The sequence below is a fragment of the Cyprinus carpio genome, chromosome B22 (assembly GCF_018340385.1).
Source record: "Cyprinus carpio isolate SPL01 chromosome B22, ASM1834038v1, whole genome shotgun sequence".
Lineage (NCBI taxonomy): Eukaryota > Metazoa > Chordata > Actinopteri > Cypriniformes > Cyprinidae > Cyprinus > Cyprinus carpio.
In genome coordinates, this window is record NC_056618.1 from 26,234,067 (window position 1) to 26,256,911 (window position 22,845).

The 22,845-nt window shown below is 37.9% G+C and overlaps 1 protein-coding gene across 1 annotated transcript; it reads right to left on the minus strand.

The window, feature by feature from the left end:
- Window positions 1-22: 22 nt before the first annotated feature.
- LOC109078303 (receptor-type tyrosine-protein phosphatase C-like) lies at window positions 23-19,662 on the minus strand. Its single transcript, XM_042749557.1, has 7 exons — window positions 19,343-19,662; window positions 13,480-13,497; window positions 13,128-13,367; window positions 1,775-1,969; window positions 1,130-1,243; window positions 844-975; window positions 23-210 (listed from the first exon to the last, which is right to left on the minus strand). The coding sequence occupies exons 1-7, from the start codon at window positions 19,503-19,505 to the stop codon at window positions 23-25; spliced, it is 1,050 nt and encodes a 349-aa protein (XP_042605491.1). The 5' UTR covers window positions 19,506-19,662.
- Between the last annotated feature and the right edge of the window lie 3,183 nt (window positions 19,663-22,845).

Genomic DNA, 22,845 nt, shown 5'->3' on the forward strand with positions numbered 1-22,845 from the left:
AGATAATGTGCTGATGATAATTTCAGTGATGCTGTATTGGTAAAACAACAGGAAAGTTTGAGCTCTTACTCTTTTGACTGTTTCCATCACTGCAGCTGACTGAATAACTTTCCCATTTAATCCCTGAGCATTTATCTCCCTCGAGTGAATTCCAGGAGATTTCCAATGAGGTGCTGGATAGGGGCTGAAACCGCCCATTCTTTTGCCAATCTGTAAGAAAGACAAATAGAAATCACAAATAATGCAAAACAAATCTTCACAATTCATGTTCGAGTGTACACAAGGCTCTCAATAACACACACCAAAAATTAACAGTGGTCCTATTTGGATTCCTCAGTCACACTTAAATACGTCTGAAGTATTAGATAACATATTAAATAACAAGTATCATATATTAAATAACAAATATAATTTTTTATTAAAATGCAAACAAACAAACAGAACACCAAAATATTTAGTTTAATCAGTGCCTTGAGGTTAAAGTGAAATCAAAGTGATACACGTTAGAGCGATACATTTCTTAATGAAAAGAACCGAGGTACAATGTAAGTCCATTTATAAATAGTTGTGACAAATTAAAGGGATGAAAACAAAGATGTTGTTACAATATAACAATGAAAACATTTAATCAGCATTCAGCATTTAATATTATACAGTTTTAAGTGCACCTTAAGAATCTAAATACTTTTTAGTGTCAATGTATTGTACATTTAACTACATGTAAACAACATGTTTTTTTTGTTTTGTTAGTCATCATGACATCATTGGAAAATATTCCCAGGTGTGCAGGAGAGAAAGAAAGAAAAACTTTGAACCAGTGCTGTCTGTATAACAGGAGCTCACCACATTTTATTTTGAAGGACAGCTCATTACTCTTGATGTGTTGTGTCTCATAAGGATATTCTCCAGTGCAGGTGTACTCTGTGTCTGGTAATAATGACACTGGGGTATTTAAACCATAAATTATGCTGTTTTCTGACAAATAAAGAAGAGAAAACTCATTCATCATCTGCTTGTCTGTTTAATCATCAATGAAAATATAGCATGATTACAATAATAATAAAAAAAATATATATATATATATATGATTATGGATTCACATACCCATCAAAACATTTCCAGTACTTACTGTTCTCATTATTAATGCAGTTGATGATAAGCAGTGCAGCATTACATTGTGCTGGTTTATTCGTCCATTCAAACTGAGAGGGAATAGTTTTGCTGAAGTTTATGTGAGGCTTGACTGAAACATAAACATTCAGTTGATAAAAAAAAATAAAAAAATACAGATCAAACTTTTCAAATAAAATAAAATTTGAATTAAGGTAGCAAACAAAATGTAGGATTAAAATTCAAGTAAAATTTAAATTATAACATTTGTTTTTTTTTAATTTTGTTCTGACATACAAAATATGTTGGATACTTGTACGCAAGGAAACAGATATTAAACAGATATTAATAATCAGTTTTTGAAATGCCATCTACAGAAATGTATAATGTATATCATTATATTTAATTCAGTCATTTTGCAATTAATGCCAATAAAATTCCAACTGGGAACATTCCTGTGTGTTGTGACCAATTCAAATTCACACTCATGAACTGAAAAACAGTCAATTCAACACCAAAGACATTCATCATTATTTCTAAAAAAATCAAAATTATTCTAAACACAATTAAAAATTAAACAAAAAAAAGATAAAATTGAGCATGTTTTTCACGTTGAAAACTAAACTGAATAATGATACATCTGTTTAGTTTATTAAATACCAACCTGGGGGCAGAGCAACATTCATTGTGTAGTTACATGTGTCCAGTACAACGGTGTGTGTGGAGGCACAAGAGTTTTGCTCCGTTATTTCAACACATTCAGTCAGATTCCATTGAATATCAGTGAATACTCCTTTCAAACACACTTCATTATCTGTCACGCTTCTCACAACAGTTTTTGAAACAGTTTCTCCATTTTCTGTACAAGAAATAAGAGACAAATATAAATAGATATTATTCACAATATCTATTCAGCAACATAATACAAATACACATTTCAAAAACCTCACATATAAGAATTGCCGTTGCTCTCTGTGCTGCCAAAAAAAAAAAATAATACAAAAATCACATTTAAAAATAACTATCATTGCATTATGTAACAAAATATCAATCTGTTACGTGTAAACAAACCACACAAAAATAACTGTAACACCACACAAAAATTTTGTAAAAACTAAACAAAAATAATGCAATAATTAAAATTAACTTTTTGTGGCAAGTAAAATTAACTAACAATGAACAACGCATCTGTTCAGTATTAATTAATCTTTGTTCATGTTAACTTATTCATATACTAATGTATTAGTTAATAGATTAGTTAACATGAACTAACAATGAACAACTCCACTCTTCAGGATTACTTAATGTTTTGTTAATATTAACTTACACATTTACTAATGCATCTCTTCACATTAACAGATTAACTAGTTAATGATGTGGTTAATGCATAAGTTAAAATGAACTAAAAATTAACAACACACGTTCAGCATTATTTTATCTTTGCTCATGTTAACATATTCATATGTTTCTCTTCACATTAACAACCTAATTAGTTAACGCTGGTTAATGCATTAGTAACCATGAACTAACAATGAACTATACCTGTAGACAGCTTTATTTAATAAGCTTTATTTAATTACACTACATACAGTATAAACACAAGTTTATTTAGCAGCTAACACACAATGGATAAACAATACTAACTCCCCATTTGGGAATTGATTTGGGCTATTGGTAAACTTGGAAACTATCTAAACTGATAACAACTGATAAAGCTTCTCATGTTTGTAGACTGTTTATTAACATGACTTACCATTAACTAAACATTTACTAAGGGGATTTGTGAACCTTATTGTAAAGTGTGCACTAGTCAAACATTAACTAACGTTTAACTAACATTTGTAGACTGTTTATTAACATGACTTAACATTACCATTACCATTAACTAACTATTAACTCACAAAGCAGTGATTATTGATTTTACTGGACCTTAAATGAGTGAAAGCCATTCATGCATCTTTTACATTTCCAGAAACTGCATTACATATTATATTATTACATAACAGTGGTATACATTGTATACATTTATATTATAATCAGTGTATTACATATATAAAGAAACAAACTTAGAGAAGAAGAATTCGATTCTCCTAACGTCAACTGTGGGAAGTCGTGGCCTAATGGTTAGAGAGTCGGACTCCCAATCGAAGGGTTGTGAGTTCGAGTCTCGGGCCGGCAGGAATTGTGGGTGGGGGGAGTGCATGTACAGTTCTCTCTCCACCTTCAATACCATGACTTAGGTGCCCTTGAGCAAGGCATCGAACCCCCAACTGCTCCCCGGGCGCCGCGCAGCATAAAATCGGCTGCCCACTGCTCCGGGTGTGTGTTCACAGTGTGTGTGTGCACTTCGGATGGGTTAAATGCAGAGCACGAATTCTGAGTATGGGTCATCATACTTGGCTGAATGTCACGTCACTTTCACTTTCACTTTCAACTGGAAGTGAGCAGGTCAGGATGATGGACAAACAGCTGGTAATCACCTTTGCGTTTTAAAGCTGCTATTTACGATGAATGTCACTGAAAAGTCTTCCAAGAGGACCACTTCTATCCCGCTTTCCAAGTCAGTTAATCCACTCCATCAAACGATGTTTTTGTAGGTCCAGTCCATCCTGTTCCAGCGAGCGTTTTAACCGCCGAACCCCGAGAAGAGAACTAATGCGCGCGCGCTCAGTAGATCGTCACGTGGAACGAAGCGATTTCCAAAAGGAAAACGGAAGCATTACTCTCCTCCAGCTCTTAATATATAAAGTTCATGTACACACTGTTTCCCCGACATCATCCAGACCCCCCCAACCCCCCCGCCCCCCACGAACTTTCGGTAAAAAGATATTCAAATATTACAATCGCCATTTCTTCTTCCAAGTCGTCATTTGTTTACTCTAAAGTCACGTTTGTCCGACAGTAATATTGTGAAATATTATTACAACTTAAAATAATAGTTTTCTATTTGAATATACTTTAAAAAAAAAATATTCCTGTGATGCAAAGCTGAATTTTCAGCATCATTACTCCAGCCTTCAGTGTCACATGTAACATCCAGTCTATCACATGATCATTAAGAAATCATTCTAATATTCTGATTTATTATGAGTGTTGGAAACAGTTCTGCTGTCTAATATATTTGATGAATAAAAGGTTAAAAAAAAAAGCATTTATTAAAAAAAAAAAAAAAAAAAAATTCTAATAATATGTGAGCGCAACAAGCCGACTCACTAGCTTAGGACTTCAAAGTTCTTTTGTACTCAACACAAAACGTCAGTGAATAAAAGTCTTGAATCCAAAGTTCTTCGTTTGACTGTTTAATAAATCTTAAAACATAAAAAAACTTAGGATATTTACTTTTCTTACAAATTAACTGTGCAGTTTTGCATAGGTCAAAAGACTGTGCTGCTCCAAAGTCCAGTGGCTTCTGACTGTTTTCGCAGGGTTCTATTTCTTTCATACTAAATCTAACAGCCAATCAAATTACCTTATGCTACATCACTGACTAACTGTTTACATTCCAATTTTTACCTTTCATTTGCAACACAGGTTTTTTCTCAGATTTTACAAAATAAACTCAAAATATTATTACTTCCATAGAAATGGCTTCAACATATCCCGGTCCCTAATTGACTAGGCCATAACATATCAATTACCAACTTAAATTTAAACTGAAGACATTTACACTCTTACATTTAACACTTTCTAAATTCCTTTTAGCAAGAACTTTCTTCTCTTCACAGGAAAGTATTTAAAGGTAAACATTAACTGGAAAGTATTAACAACTAAATACTTTTCACAGACTATTCAACTGATAGTTTCTATTCTATTCAAGTCTTTCTCTTCTATCTTCAGTCTTCTCCCTGCAACAAACAAAGTTTAGTTATGGGTCTTTGAATGATGCTGGTCTTTGTCTGAACTTCAGCACTTCTGACAATGCCTTTGGAGTCGGGCATCACTCTCTTAATTCTGCCTAACATCCAGGAGTTTCTTGGCAGGAATGAATCTGCGACAAGGACAACATCTCCAACCTTGAAACTTCTCTTTAAGCCGAGCCATTTTTGTCGTTCTTGCAGAAGTGGTAGGTATTCGTGAGTCCATCTTCGCCAGAACAGATCCGCCATATATTGTATTTGTCTCCAGCGCCTGCGGGCGTAGACATCATCCTTAGTGAACACACCAGGTGGAAAAACTAGGCTGTGTTTTCAATGCGAGCAGATGGTTCGGCGTCAGCGGTTCGAGGTCATTGGGGTGATCTGTGTTCGTGGTTAAAGGTCTCCCATTGATGATGCTCTCAACTTCACATAAGAGAGTGTGTAGTCCTTCATCTTCTAAGAGCTGTTGCTTCACAACAGAGCTCAGAACTTTTCTCACTGTACGAATTTGACGCTCCCAGATACCGCCGTGGTGAGATGCAGCAGGCGGGTTAAAAATCCATTGCACACCCTTTCTCATCATGACTTCATTGATACGAGACTGATCCAGGTCTGCCAATGCTTCACGCAGCTCTCGTTCAGCACCAACAAAGTTGGTGCCATTGTCGGAACGAATAATTGACACTTGACCTCTTCTGGCTTGAAAACGCCGTATGGCATTAATACATGAATCAGTGTCAAGAGAATGGGCTACTTCTATATGCACTGCCCTGACAGTTAAACATGTGAAGAGCACTCCATAACGCTTAACCTTTGCACGTCCTCTTTTGACCTCGAAAGGTCCAAAATAGTCTACACCCGTGTTGGTGAAGGGTGGTTTGTCAGGGAGCAGACGGTCTTGAGGCAGATCCGCCATTTTCTGCTCTCCTGCCTTGGCATGCAGTCTTCTGCAGAGGTTGCACTCTGAAATCACTTTTCTTGCTGCTGCATTGGCTCTTGGTATCCAATACCGTTGTCGCAATATGGCTAAGACATGGTTCCTACCTCCATGTCCACACTCTTGATGAATGTGGTGGAGAATAAGGTGAGCTATTCTGTGCTGTTTATGCAGAATGGCAGGATGCTTGGCCTCCTCAGGCATCGCCGATCTGTTCAAACGTCCTCCTACTCTCAACACATCCTCTTGCAAGTATGGATCCAGCTTAAAGATAGAACTGCTCTTTTTCACACGGGAGCCTGCCGGCTGCAAAGCTTGAATCTCCTCCATGTAAGTTTGTCTCTGACTGTATTTAACCAGTTCAATTTCAGCTCTGGACAGACCTTCCACGTTAAGTATTCTTTTTTCAAGGTTTTTCTTGTACATCACCATTTGCTGTTCAACTATAGATCTGCATTTCTCTGGATCATTCTCATTCTGCTGTACGTTCTGCTCAAACTCTTTTCTCTTCTCACTCAGGTGCTGCAACGTCCTTCTCAATTGCAAAATCCAGGCTGCTGCCTTTTTTAGCTTATGCCAACTGGAGTAATACTCAAAGAGCCGATTCAGTGGATGTGTGCACTCGTTTGAGTTTGTGTATGACACTGCAGCGGATGTCTTCACCTCAACATCATCTTCCGTCAGGTAAAGCCACTGTTCAGGTTGTTTTGGCCATTCAACTTCTTTTCACAGGAAACTAGGCCCCTGAAAGCAGCTCTTACTTTCCATGAAGCTCTGGATCTTCAAACCTCTGGAAGCCTGATCTGCTGGATTTTGTGAGGTGTTGACATACTTCCACTGAGAAGATGTAGTAACTTCTCTAATGAAAGAGACACGGTTGGCTACAAACGTCTTGAAACGAAGGGCATCGTTTTTAATGTACTTTAGTACTGTTGTACTATCCGTCCAGAAGACCGAATCCATCAGGGGAACTTCAAGTTCTTTTTTCAACATCCGATCGATCTTGACTGCAACCATTGCTGCTGTCAACTCCATTCTTGGAATCGTGATCTGTTTGAGTGGAGCGACTCTGGACTTTCCCATCAAGAATGATACATGTTTCTCACCCCGGTCATTTGTCAGCAAGAGATACGACACAACGCCATATCCATCTTGACTAGCGTCTGAGAAATTGTGTATTTGAGCAGCATTTGTGCGCCCAAATTCAGGGGGTTTAAAACATCTGTTCAGACGGAGTTCTGAAAGCTTGTCTAAGTCTGTCAGCCACTTCATCCATGTCCGACATTCCTTTTCATGGATCTCTTCATCCCAACCTTTCTTCTCTTGGCAGAGATCTCTTAAAATGAGCTTGATGGGTAATAGGAGTGGTGCCAAAAAACCCATTGGGTCATACACCAAACTGACTACAGATAAAATGCCCCGTCTTGTGCATGGCTTGTCCGGCAGATGTATTTTGAACCTGAAGCTGTCAGAACTTGTACACCACTGCATGCCTAATGCCCGTTCCACTGGTAACTCCTCATGCTCCAAAACGAGATCTTTGACTTCAGCCGCTCGTTCGTGGTCAGGAATGGAGCCCAGCAGGGCTCTGCTGTTGCTGACCCACTTGGTTAAAATGGAAACCACCACTGGCGCACAACGTCATCAGCTCCCTCACAAGAGCAACGGCTTTATCTTCTGTGGCTACTGACTTCAAACAGTCGTCCACATAGAAGTTCTTGAGGACTGTCTGTGTGGCTTCTAGCGTACTCTTTGATGCTGCATCTTCCGCTGTTCTTCTTAATGCATACGACGCACAACTAGGAGATGATGTAGCACCAAACAAATGCACACACATTCTGTACTCTTCAGCTTCCACATTCAGATTACCACCTGGCCACCAGAGAAAGCGTAGCATATCCGCGTCCGTGTCTGGAATCCGCACCTTGTAAAACATGGACTCTATATCTGCCATCATGGCTACAGGCTCCTGTCTGAATCTCAACAATACTCCGATGAGGGTGTTAGTTAAGTCAGGCCCTTGCAACAACTGGTCATTTAGAGACACACCTTGGTAAGTTGCCGCACAATCAAAGACGACTCTGAGTTTTCTCTTTTTTGGATGGTAAACCCCATGGTGTGGAATGAACCATACTCTTCCATCACTGCGAATCAACTGTTCTTCTGGAATCCTTACTGCATAGCCTTTTTCCAGTATGTTTTCCATAAAAGCCTTGTACTCTTGAAAGAAATCTGTATTCCTACTGAACTTCCTCTTCAAAGAGTTAAGCCTCTGTTCAGCAATACCACGGTTGCATGGCATCTTCACCTTGTTATCCTTCAAAGGCAACTTAATGCAGAAGTGACCATCCACGAGCTGAGCTGATGTTGTCACCGTATGCATGAACTGTTTGTCATGTTGCGACTGTTCTCGTCTGTCGTCACATCTTCTTTCTGGAAAATCTGCATTGTAGTGTTTCATCAGCATGTCTTCGACGCTTATCACAGAAATACGATTGACAAGGAAACTTTGTCTTTTGTCACCATCTGATTCCTTTTCTTGGCATCTGCTAATTGGCCCATTGACGACCCAGCCAAGAGCTGTCTTCACAGCATATGGTCCGTCGTTCTGGCTATTAATAATCTCCCATGGTTCCATGGCTTTGTACGCGTTGACACCAATGAGCAGACCAACTTCTGCTTCAAGTTTTGGGAGATGGACTCGACTCAGGTAAGACCACTTCTCCAAATCTTTCTTCTGTGGGATGTTGGCCTTTTTTGCAGGTATATCTGGCTGAGTAAACACATTGGGAAGTTGAATGTAATCTTGCTCCTCTAAGCCACAAACCTCCAGATCGGTGAGTTCATAGCTATTCACTTTCTGTTCTTGCGCTATAGTACGAAGCAGGAACTCTGTCTTTCTGCCCCGCATATTCAACTTCTTCGCCAATTCTTCAGTGCAGAAAGTCGCTGTACTTCCTTGATCCAGGAAAGCATAGGTCTTAATTATCTTTGTGTCTTTCTTGTGTTTTATCTGCACAGGTACGATGGGAAGAATACACTCACTGTTCACGGCCCCAGTATGGTCACCTTTTTTGCACCCTGCAGACACGAGAGCGCTTGTGACTTCACTCGTGCTTTGTGACGTGTTGTCTGCACTGTTGTTCTTTGATGAAGCATCTTCCTTAACAACATGCAAGATAGCTGGGTGTTTGAATGAACAATCTGGACAAGAGGCCCTTTTTTTACAGTCCTTGGACATATGACCTGCCGTCAGACACCCAAAACAAAGTCCGTTCGTTTTCAAGAACTGAATTCTTTCTTTCAGAGGCTGTTCTCGAATCTTGTTGCACGCATTCAGTGCATGGTTCTTCTGGCAGTAAAGACAGGGACTTTGAAAAACACTTGCTGACTTGGCTGCAAAAGGTTTCTTCTCAGGTTGGCTGTTACTGACATTATTTTCGGTAGCAGACACACTCACAGCAAAGCTGCTTCTTTTAGACTCACTTTTTCTAATGCTTGGTTGCTTTTTTAAACTGTTCCGATTACTTGAAGTGGAGTCCAGGATATCTCCAAACAGCGGGTCATTGGCAACCTTTGCTTGTCGGTACACATATTCCACTAAATCAGGAAACCTGGCTCTTTTTCTTGTTCTTTCTTGAATGTCATAAGCATAACTTCTCCATCTTTCTTTCAGTTTTAAGGGAAGTTTGGATAAAATGGACTTCATGTTGGTAGGATTGTTCATTTCGTCCATGTAGTCCACATCATTTATCGATTTACAACATCCAACCAAGAACAAAGCAAAAGCATTCAATCCTTTTCTATCTTCCGGCCTTATCTGAGGCCATTCCATAGCCTTCTTGATATAAGCTGTAGCGATGGTCATTTCATCTCCATAGTGACGATCAAGCAGTTCTCTGGCTTCTTTATAAGCTCTGTCAGGTTTCATGTGCTCACAGCTCCGAATGAGATCAAGTGGCTCTCCATTTGTGAACTGTTCGAGGTAGTACAGCCGGTCCTGATGACTGTCTGTTTTACTGTCGATAGCATGCTCGAATGCCCTTATGAAAGATCTGTAAGTCAGAGGATCTCCTGTAAATGTGGATATGTCTCTTTGAGGGAGTTGAGACAAACTCTGTTGTTTAATGAGCATCTCAGTGACTTCGTTTTGACGCTGTAACACTTCGTGCAGGCTATCTGTAGAAAAATCAGTGTGATCATGATAATTAAGATGTGGCGTACTGCTGATAGCATCAAACCTTGACGATGACTTTTTTCTATCTGAAGCACCAACTTGAGTGGCTGGCTTTGGATTGAATGTAAGGGATGTCTTACCAGCTCCACGATGCACATAACCGTCTACACTGTGTTTTTCTTGTCTACACATCAGGGGTTCAAATCTGGGTCCTGAAGGTAGCTTTGATAAATCACATTTAAATTAATGAACATCTTCAAATTCTTCGTACACCTTCAGTTTGGCGTCTGAAGCAGCAAGCTCAGTTTCAAGCTGCAATTGCTCTTTTCTAATTCTCAAGCGAATTTCTTCCTGTTCTATTGCTTCTCTCTTTTTCATTGCTGCAGCTCTTGCCAACAGTGCTTCACGTTCAGCTTTAATTCTCAGCATGGCAGAAGTAGTACTGGAAGTTTGGCTTACCACGGAGTTAGCTTTGGATACACTATCATGTGGCCTAATATCCTCTTCCTCATCTTTAAGGACATCTGCAATCCATTTGTTTGTGTCTTCTATAAACCGCTGAAATTCCGAAAATCTGTTCTCATAAGCATCTTGATCCACTTTCTTCTCATCTTCATCTATTAACTCACACAAACTCTTCATTAATCCGTTCATACTGTCTTAAGCATCTTTCCAACCGTAGCAATTCTTCATCTTTAATGAAATTAACATTGTGTTCATTTTCCTTCAATTTGGCTAAATCATTCTTCTGTTTGGTTATTTGTGCCAACTTTCCCTTGCGTTCTCCTTTCAGCCTGTGTATTTTCTCCTCTACAGCCTTTTCTGTGGGCTTTGGCGCCCTCTTTTGGTCAACACACGCAGCTGCGCTTTCATCTGCCATGTCATGTCACTTTAAAATCTTCACACAAAACTGTCACAATTCTTAATATTGTCCACAGCTTCCGATCTTCTTATGAACACTCGTTTAAAAGAGTCACTGATGTGCAGGATTTATTTATGCCAAGCTCTATGACTTTCAGGATGAAATATGCAGTGAATACTGTCACTTTTAGACGATGGCTAATAGAGTCATGAAGAAAATATCAGACCTGTTCCAGGGAATGTCTCATTCAGCCGACGACTCACTCTCTAGGTAGGCTACCTCTGGCTTCCTTTCTGTATTATTTTACTGCAACGTCGTTTTCGAACCTACTGGTCTGTTGTATTTGTTAGCAGCCGCTAGCAGGTTTCCCTCAGATCCGCCTGGTCAATTAGCTCGCCGTCATCAAGAGTGTCTTTTTTCTTTAGCGATTTTCTCACGCGGCTCGTCTTTCAGCTTCGTCGAGCAATCTTCTGAATTTGCTCGATATTATGACCATGTCGAGCAGTCTTTGACTTTGGATGTGAGAGCAACAAGCCGACTCACTAGCTTAGGACTTCAAAGTTCTTTTGTACTCAACACAAAACGTCAGTGAATAAAAGTCTTGAATCCAAAGTTCTTCGTTTGACTGTTTAATAAATCTTAAAACATAAAAAACTTAGGATATTTACTTTTCTTACAAATTAACTGTGCAGTTTTGCATAGGTCAAAAGACTGTGCTGCTCCAAAGTCCAGTGGCTTCTGACTGTTTCGCAGGGTTCTATTTCTTTCATACTAAATCTAACAGCCAATCAAATTACGTTATGCTACATAACTGACTAACTGTTTACATTCCAATTTTTACCTTTCATTTGCAACACAGGTTTTTTCTCAGATTTTACAAAATAAACTCAAAATATTATTACTTCCATAGAAATGGCTTCAACATAATATATATTCTAATAATATTTTCTTTACTATCACTTTTTATCAATTTAACACATCCTTGCTGAATAAAAGTATTGATTTTATTTAAAGAAAAGAAAGAAAAAAAATACTGACCCCAAATTACTGACCAGTAGTGTATATTGTTATTACAAAATATTAATATTTTAAAAACATAGCTTTTTTTTTTTTTTTTTTTTTTTTATTCATCAAAGTATCCTAAAAAGTATCACGTCTTCTGAAAAAATATTAAGCAGCAGAACTGTTTCCAACTTTGATAATGAATCATCATATTAGAATGATTTCTAAAGGATCATGTGATAATGATCCTAAAAATTCAGCTTTGCATCACAGAAATAAATGATTATTTATAGTATAATACATTTAAAAACAATTATTTTAAATTGTAATAATATATCACAATATTACTTTTTTTTCTGTATTTTTGATCAAATAAATGCAGGCTTGATGAGCAGAAGAAACTTCTTTCAAAAACATTAAAAATCGTAATGTTTCCAAACTTTTGACCTGTACTCTATATATATTTTTTTTTTCTTGTATGCCTTAATCGTGTTAATAAACATGATGTGTTACTAACAAATATTAGTAACACATCATGTTGGACTAGTGTAAACTTTACAATAAGTTTCACAAATTCCCTTAAATAACCCTTTGATAGTAGTAAGTCATGTTAATAAACAGTCTAAAAACATGAGAAGCATTATCAGTTGATGTTTAGATAGTTTCCAAGTTTACCAATAGCCCAAATCAGTGTCCAAATGGGGAGTTAGTATTGTTTATCCATTGTGTGTGTGTTATCTGCTAAATAAATGTATATGTACATACAGTATTATAATTAAATAAAGCTTATTAAATAAAGCTATCGACAAGCATAGTTCATTGTTAGTTCATGTTAACTAATACATGAACTAATGCATTAGTATACGAATAATTAAACATGAGCAAAGATAAAGTAATGCTGAACAGATGCGTTGTTCATTTTTAGTTCATTTTAACTAATGCTTTAACCACAGCGTTAACTAGTTAATGTGAAGAGATGAATTAGTAAATGTGTAAGTTAACATTAACAAAACATTAAGTAATCCTGAAGAGTGGAGTTGTTCATTTGTTAGTTCATGTTAACTAATGCATTAACTAACGTTAACTAATACAACCTTATTGTAAAGTGTTACCAAATAGGTCCCATCTGAGTCTGTTTCAGTATGTTTTAATTCATGCAGAAATCTTCTTTTTCACACTTACTACTGGAAGTAAAGGTGTTTCTTCCACTGAGTCCACAGTCATCCACACTGACGGTGTACACAGTGCATGGTTTTAACCATTCAAATGGAATTTTAAAGGGAGTTTGGTTAGATATTTGCTCAGCACGGATCTCATTGTGCTTATCCTTTATCCTGATTGTGTAAATTTGGTCCTCAGAGCCCTTGATATTCACCACATGAGCTGCTTTTTCTTTCACACTCTCCAAAACGCTGTACTGACCTGTGTGTAAGTGCATATGAACAGTCACAAATTCATAAGAAGCAAACTGTGTCTTGAACAACACAATTAAAGTTGACGTCACACAACAGACGCAATATAAGCAAATACTCACATGGGCTTCCTGTGGTACCTGAGAAAAGCACATATTAAAAAGTTAATCAGCATAAATCAAGCAATTTTGTCTCAATAAACACTAATAATTATATCAGAGAGCACAAGGGTTGTGGTGTTACCCGTGATGCTGGTGAATGTGTGTAAGGTTGAGGGTGGTTGTGTGGAGGTGAGAGGTGTGATGGTCATGATTGGAGGAGAGGTGATGGTGTTATTACTTGCACTTGGTTGAGTTGCTAGTTAATAAAATTGAATAGATAAAACTATCTGACCAGACTACAGATGTACTGCAAAGTTAAATTAACGTAGAAATAACACATTTCAAGAAGCAAATTATTACCTTGATCTGGTGATAGTGGGGTTTGTGTAGGAGTGTGTGAGGGTGAGGGGCCTGTTTCTAAAGGAAATGCAAGTTCATGATATTGAGCATCACTTTATGTAATTCACAAATATATTAAATATTGTACTAGTATTAGCATTAGCCATGATAAATTACACAATTACAAATTTTCACTAAACTGAAGCTGCACAATCTTTGACGTCAACAATAACATTTCCGGGAGGTATAACTTAAAAAAAACTGTATAATAATAGTGAAATATTTTTAATGTTTAAATACAAATATATAAAAAATATGTTACAAATTAACCTTAAAATTAACAATATAATTATCAACATAATAATGAACATACTTCATGGTACACTTTAATTATTATTATTTTTTTTAATGTGAAAACTTACTATAAACGCTACAGTTCTACAAACTTGCCACGTGTTTTTAAATGAGACTGTAAAAAGATTTAGTTCATTACAGAATAAATGATTGTTGGAAGACTACTATATATTCACCTACAAGCTTCATTATCTGACTGTGTGCTGGAAATGTTTTGTGGTGCAAAGAATAGTTACGAAAAAAAAAGTTATAACATTTTGATGTATATATATATATACACACACATCTTATATATATATATATATATATATATATATATATATACACACACACATCTTGTTATCTTTGTAGTCTTACATCAGAATGTTATAACCTTTTTTTTAAAACAATTCTCTGCATATATATATATATATTTTTTTTTTTTTTTTTTTTTTTTGACAAATGGTGTAATAAAGTATCATCGTCTGTTTATACATGTCTATTTATACATGTATAAGTACAAAGGGTCCAGTCTGATTTCATGTTCATGTCTTTAAATGTTGCAACTGAAGAAAAAAAATATTGTAAAAATATAAACAAGTCTGCAACAGATATTAACATTATTATTATTACAGGTATTAACATATTTCAACACAGGATAAAGTTTTCTTTTTGATTAACAAAAATGTTTAATATTATTAACAATATTGCAGTCTAAAACAGTTCTAGGAACAATTTTCTGAGTTAATCACTATACCATACATGTAGTTGCACAAATGGATTATTGCAGCTAAACATAAAAACAGCTTGTGTGACTGTTGAACGGTCATCTAAAAAAATGTAGATGGGCACACAGGTGTGAGGGACTCTACAGTATTTAAATGAAATATATAAAGCTCTCTCACTATAACTTGTGTGTTATTACACCTCTCTATGTGTCATAGGTTGTCTAAAATGTGAAATTTGTTTGGATCTCTCTCAGGCTTAAAAATTAAATAAATAAATAAATAAAAAATAAGTTCAGAGTGTGTGAAGTAATAATGCAGGAGTGTGAGTTTGATGCCAGCTTTATCTTTAGTGATATTTGTGTTTGGTGAAGTGGTGGGAGTGGAGGAGTCTCAAGATGCCACCAAAATGCAGTCTTCTCCTTGTCACTACCAAATACAAAGTACACCTCCTGATAAAGGAGATTCCTTGTCCATTACCTATGACCTCGCAAAGTATCTAGCTCGTACTAAGCTTGTGTCAGCAGGGCTTGCCTATTTTGATGATAAGCCCATTAATTACTGGGCTTGGAAATCATCTTTCCAGGGAACAATTTCCGGTCTGGTTCTTTCACCTGCAGAAGAACTAGATCTCTTAATTAAATACCTGGGTAAAGAATCTTCTGAACATGCATGGAGACCTAAAGCAGTTCATAACAGAAACCCAGCAGCTGCACTGATAATGACATGGCAGAGACTTGAGGAAATATACATCGTTCTCCAGAAGCAATTGAACATGCTCTTTATACTAAACTGGTAAACTTCCCAAGAGTAACAAGCAAAGACCCACAAAAGCTTCGAGATTTAGGAGACATCCTCTCTGAACTAAAAGCTGCAAAGCTTGAGGGATACTTACCAGGTCTGGCATACTTGGACACTTCTAAGGGAGTGAACCCTATTGTTGAGAAACTTCCATATAACATTCAAGAAAAATGGATGTCGTTTGGATCTAAATATAAACAAGAGTATCGTGTTGCTTTCCCACCTTTCCCAGTGTTTGCGAATTTTGTCTGCTCAGAAGCAAAAGCATGTACAGATCCAAGTTTCAGTAAGTTTCCTCATGCGAAATATGAGAAAGGAGAAAGATTTGAGAGACAAAGACAAATTCCAATATCTGTTCACAAGACTCAAATTAGTCCCTCAACTAAAGTACAATCTGAACACAAAAAGAGATCAGTTAGCCCGAACCAGATTTGCCCAATGCATGGAAAACCTCATCCTTTAAGAAGATGCAGAGGGTTTAGAGAGAAACCTCTACAAGAGAGAATGCAGTTCCTGAAAGAGCAGTCTGTGTTACCGTTACTGTTCTTCTACAGGCCATCTCGCCAAAAACTGCACCGTGGAAATTCAATGCAAAGAATGCAGTAGTAAACATAACCATTCAGATCTTCATCCAGGTCCCGCCCTCTGGAAATCTCAGGCATTTACCCCTACCTCAGAGCATGGTGGGAAGAGAGACCAATCAGATAGTCATGAGGTTACATCTGAATGCACAGAAGTCTGTGGAGAAGGTCTGAGTGCACCGTGTTCAAAAATTTGTATAGTTTCTGTTTATCTAGCTGGACACAAAGAGAAAGCGAAGAGGATGTACGCTATCCTATAGATGAGCAAAGCAATCTGTACGACCTACAATAATGTACAGTATTTGAAAAATAATGTGTTTTTTGAACATTAAGGCATGTCAACATATTCTGTTACACCAAATACACAAAATAATGATCTTTAAAAAAGCATCATATGGCCCCTTTAAGGAAAAATAGAGAAAGCAGTGTAACATTAGATTTCATACATACTGCTAAAGACACCTTGTGGTCGCGTTTGGTACCGCATAAATATAATAAAATGTAAACAGACTACAAAAAAGGAATGAATACTAAAATTCTTATTTTGTCGGGATTTATTTTTATTACCAAAAATAGATGCTTATCATTATTAACTCTATTACAGATCCTTAAACACGAAGCCTATAGCCTAAAAGTGCTTGCTTGGGGCAATCAATCAATACCTCTTGTTCAGTGATATTATGTTCGTGTGCACGGCATGATGGGATGGTTAGATGTGTGATGGATGATGATCAGTGTGTGTGTGTGTGTGCGTGAGAAAGTACAGTACTGTAGGAGTGTGAGTTTGATGTCAGCTTTATCTTCAGTGGTATTTGCAGGTGTGTATGATGCTTTGATCGGAATGGAGGAGTCTGAGTGCGAGATAAAACGTTTTTAACTTAGAATGTTTTGCAACCAAACTTTTAAATATTTAGTTTAATTATTTCTAGGAATTAAAAGGGTGAACAGCTTTTGTGGAGATTAGACTGACATTACTGCATGACACGCTGTACTTTACTGTCCTTTAAAACATCTGTTAGCATTACTATTTATGATTCATGTCTTCAACAGACTTCATAGGGAAAAAAAAAACTTTTAATATATTAAGATTAGCAACATTATAATAATATAACACTACTCATGACACAACTAATCCATTGAGCGCAGCACTGATGATACTGATACAGTATTTTCTGTGCGCTTACCCTAAACCTTAAAACCTAAAAAAATAAATAATAATAATAATAATAATAATAATAATAATAATAATAATAATATAAAGGCCCCACAAGGTTAAAATTTACTAGTATTACATCAGTGGGATTAGTTAGCTACATTCAGTTAACTTAAACTAACAATGAAATACTTTGAAAGTATTTATTAATCTTAGTTATTAATGTTAATTTCAACATTTTCTAATTCACTGTTTAAAGTTAAAAATTAGATAATATTATTACTGTTAATATTATTTAATATACCTGAGCTAACATGAACTGATAATCTTTTATTAAGATTAACCAAGATGAATAAAAATTGTAACAAATTTAATGCTCATTGTTAAAGTCAGTTAATGCATTAACCAACTTTAATTAATATAACGTTATTGTAAAATGTTAATAAAATTATGCTTTTATTCATCATGAAAATGTGAATATGCACAAAAACAAGGTTTGATTGGGTGCACAACCTTTGATGTCAACAATAAAGGACAAAAGGTTTAAAAGAATTACATTAAAAGAAATACACACACACACACACACACACACACACACAAAGATTTACATTAATTTATAAATTAATTTATAAAGCAATCTTAAAGTAACGTAAAAAAATATATATATGGTAAAGAAATAGTACAAAAGTTTTTAGCAAATTTCTGAGAACATTTCACGTTTTAAACTACATTTTGTAAAGATCTCGAACATCTTTACAGTGCTTTTCACTGACTGCTGCAAAAGAGCATGTCAAAACTTTTTTTCTGGGTTTGTGTCTGGGTTAGAAGTGAGTGTGGGTGAGGGGCTTGTGGTTATAAACAAGTTCATTTTATGTAGCCCAGTACAGGAAACAACTACAAACACATAAAAAATACAAACTCATACAAAAGACCCAAGAAGCTTCTTCTAGCAAGTCGAACACTTTAAAATTAAATCTCTTTAATTACCTCTCTATTTTACATGATAAAAGGCAGAAGTATTCAAGCCAGTCTCAGATTTATTACCTACTGAATTAGTTTTAACATTAAGATTTTAAATGAGAGAAGTATTTGCACCAAAACAACAAGTCAACAATAAAAGACATGGGGTGATAACATTGAAAAACTGTTAAATAACTGTATTAAAAGTATTTCATATTTGCATAGTAATGTGTAAAAACAATTAAAGATAGATAGATAGATAGATAGATAGATAGATAGATATGTAAAAAAAATGTATAAACATGTAAATCTCTTTCATTATACTGTATCACACATTCTTACTGACTATCCTATCCTTCAAGGTCTGCTGCAAGAGAGCTTGTCAAAAGAGGACAACTATTACCTGCTTCTTTTTGTGTCTTGTTTAGAAGTCCACATTTGCAACTACAAATTTATATGAAAGCAAATAACTTTCTTCTAGCAAGTTGTGCAATTTCAAATTAAAGCTATTTTGATGAACCCAATGTCTTGCATGTTAAAAGGTAGAAGTACTGAAGCCAATCTCAAATGTATTAACTTTTGCATTAGTATTACCATATTAAATGACAGATGAATTTGCACCAAAATATCAACAACAACACAAAACAATGTCAACAATACGGGCAGCAAATGTTGAAAAAGTTACCAAATAAAATTTATTTATAAAAATCTCTTTATCTAAAAATTTTTAATCTTCAGTTTTTTTAGTCAGTTAAAATACAAGTAGAATATACGTTTTAAATGATGGTTTTCCATTCTTTGATTTTTTTTTTTTTTTTTTTTTTAGTCAATAATAGTTTATACTCTTATAAGTGTCCGCTTGCTTGACATACATACATACATATATATACATATATATATACACACACACACAGTCACAAATTCATCTGTAAAATAAAATAAAACAAAATACCTGTTAATCTTTTTTTTTTAGGTTACATTTTTGTACTTACATAAGACCAAGCATAGGATCAAAACTAAGGGTCCGAGTGCAAACAATCTTGCCATATCCAAAGGTTCAAACATCTCTTCAAAGACACTCAGAGACACTCTCCCCTTTAGCTTTGCATTAATGTCCTTTCTTACCAGGAAGTTGCATTTTAAACTATGACACATAGTACTATGTCATGTCCCCAAATGGTTACTGAGATCAAATCCACTTGAAAGTGTGAACATTTCAAGTCAAATGTCATCAAAGACACTAACTGTTACATCATACATCAATTTCATGGATTAATGCATCACCAAAACGACTACTATATATTCACCTATAAGCTTTATTACCTGACTGTGTTGGAAATGTTTTGTGGTGCAGTGAATGGTTACAAAAAAGTAACCATAGCAAAAAAGGTTATAACATTTTGATGAAAGACTGCAAAGATATATATATATATTTTATTCTGACAAATGGTGTAATAAAATATCACCAGGAATGTCTATTTATACATTTCATGTTCATGTCTTTAAATGTTGCAACTGAAGAAAAAAATATTGTAAAAATGTAAACAAATAATCAACACCTAAAAGTCTCAGATGCATTACAGGTATTAATACATTATTTTAACACAGGATAAAGTTTTCTTTTTGATTAACAAAAATGTTTAATATTATTAACATTATTATGATCCGCAACCTTATCATGGTGGAGGGGTTTGATTACTCAAATGATCCTAAGAGCTATGTTGTCCGGGGCTATATGCCCCCGGTAGGGTCTCCCAAGGCAAAAAGGTCCTAGGTGACGGGTCAAACTAAGAGGAGTTCAGAAGCCCTTTATGAATTCTCTAAAAACGAGGACCATGACGAGCCCGGCCAGGCTTAGCCCGAAAAAGCAATGTGGGGCCGACCTCCCGTGGACCCACCATTTGCGGGAGGAATCGTAAGGGGCTGGTGCAGTGTGGATCAGGTAGCGGTCAAAGGCAGGGGCCCCAACGACCTGATCTCTGGACACGGAAACTGGCCTTAGGGACTTGGAATGTCACCTCGCTGGCGGGAAAGAAGCCTGAGCTTGTGTGGGAGGTTGAGAGGTACCGACTGGAGGGACTCACCTCCACGCACAGCTTGGGTTCTGGAACCACGCCCCTTGAGAGAGGCTGGACTTTCTACCATTCTGGATTTGCCCGCAGTGAGAGGCGGCGGGTTGGTGTGGGGTTGCTCATAGCTCCCCAGCTATGGAATTCTGTGCAATTCACAGTTTGTCCATAACGAACACCATGTTCAAGCATAAGGGTGTACATCAGTGCACGTGGCACCAGGACACCCTAGACCGGAGGTCGATTCGTCTGAACTCTGGCCATATGTCTTGGACACACGGGTAAAGAGAGGGGTGGAGCTGTCAACTGATGGAGGTCAGATTGTGTGAGTAATGCAGGAGTGTGAGTTTGATGTCAGCTTTCCATTCAAAGGTATTTCTTTGGTGAAGTGGTTAGAGTGGAAGAGTTTGACTGATTGCCTATAATGATGGATTGACAGCATGAAACAATATGTAAGCATGTCAAGTTTTACAAGTTGATACTGTATATACTTTCTGTCCCATATGTTTAATCAGGAACAGCATAACAGAAACAGAGCAATACTTACCTGCATCACTTTTTCCTGCAACTGTGGAAAGTGTGAGATAAAAAGACATATAAAACGCGATCATTATTTAATCATTTAATTTTATGATTAAGGCTGAGGCTCAATGAAAAGTGTTCCCTTTCACTCGGTCACTCTCAACGTCATGTCGGTGACTGACGAATTGGGATCTTGCTTCGAGAGACCAATCTACTTTGAGTGTAAACTAAACGAGCCAGTGCACATTGCCATTTGATTATTGATCACAGTGTGAGCATAAAAAGGCAGCATAAAAAATCAACACCAGCAATTCATACCAGATTTTAACTACAACATCATTCTGCTCCATCCAAGTCTCTTCAGTGAGCTACGAGTTCAACGAGCTCTTGGAAGCTTTTGGTGTTGCCAGCACGGTGCTTCAGCGGTGGTCATTCCTGTGTCAAGTGGGTTGCGCACTTCAGGTTGCACTACCCCCTGCTGTGTTGCAAGCGGCCATCCCCTGTCCGCTGAGAGAGCAATTTCTCTAAAAGAGCTTACACAGGTGCATCTTTGTAAAGACGACGGATCATCTTTTTAAAGATGCCGTTTCACCCCTGCATTTCTGGATGTGGTCATTACCTGGCACCGGGTGATGGTCATGATCACTGCCTCATGGGTTCTGGGCACTAAACATGCTGAGGTGGCGTTCGAAGATGAGTCATGTTCCCATTGCGGGAAGATGACCATCTCGGAGCTGTGGGCCAGGCTCCGTTTCCTCTGAAAAAAAAGGGGGGGTGGAGCTCCGTTGCCTCTGCCGTGATCAAGTGCTCGTCCTAGCAGCTGGTGAGGGCTGTTTCCAGCAGTAGCACGGGTGGTTTGAGGGTTACAGTGGTGGCAAACTCCTCAGGGAACCAACCCTCGGAGGACCATCGCTCCTCAAGTGCTTCACAACCAGTAGAGCCGCCAAAGGAACGCACTGGGCCCTCTTCAAAGAGCATGCCAACGGTATCCTTTGGGGCTCCTCCCGACAACTGGATGTCGATCACTGCATCGGAGGGAGAGCTCTCTGGAGAGGAAGATTCGGCTGTGCTGCTGTCCAGTGGCAAGGCCTGAATCGGATCCAGAGATATCGGCTATGCTTTCCCAGGCTGCTGAGATGGTAGGGGACGAGTGGAAATCGCTACCACGTCCCGAGCCCTTGAGGCTGGACGATGGGTTTCTTGGGGTGCCTCGCGCTGGTTCTCAGCATCCTGGCTCAGTGCCTTTCTTCCCGGGGGTGCATGAGGATTTCGCCAGGTCATGGACGGCACCTTTTACTGCCGGAAACCGATCTGCTGGTTCCTTCTACCTCAATACCCTTGACGGTGGTGCAGCTATGGGGTATACAGGGGTCCCCTTGGTGGAGCGGTCGGTTGCGATGCAGTTGTGTCCTAATACTGCCTCCATCCGGCAGGGCGAACCGTGTCTCCCCTTCCTGGTCTGTAGGTACTCGTCTGGCAAGCGATGCTTATGTGGCCTGTGGAGAAACTGCCACCGCCTTACATGCTATAACGTTACTGCAGGTTCATCAGGCCAAGGCACTGAAGGACCTGCACTCTGACCAACGAAGGTCACTGCGAGTTCTCTGAGTCACGCGATGTCCACACTTGTGGTCCAGGACAGCCATCTCTGGCTGTGTCTGGCTGATATGAGGGACACTGACAAGTTCAGTTCCTTAATGCCCCTGTGTCCCAGACCGGCCTCTTCGGTGACGCGGTCGAGAGCCTGGCGCAGCAGCTCTTGGCTGCACAGAAGCAGACTGAGGCACACACCCTGCCCCGGTGAGCAGCTGCTGCCTCCACCCATCTGCCGGCTGCAGCACCCCAGCCTGCTTGTCACCGAGGGCAGCCCCAAGCATCCGCCCCCAACACCATGCCGCATCTGC

Coding starts and splice junctions, on each gene's coding strand:
- LOC109078303 (XM_042749557.1), bottom strand. CDS start 19,505: ATGTGTCATAGTTTAAAATGCAACTTCCTGGTAAGAAAGGACATTAAT. Junction 976..1,129: donor CTGCATTAATAATGAGAACA/GTAAGTACTGGA, acceptor TTTATTTGTCAG/AAAACAGCATAATTTATGGT. Junction 211..843: donor GTCCTTCAAAATAAAATGTG/GTGAGCTCCTGT, acceptor TCTTTCTTACAG/ATTGGCAAAAGAATGGGCGG.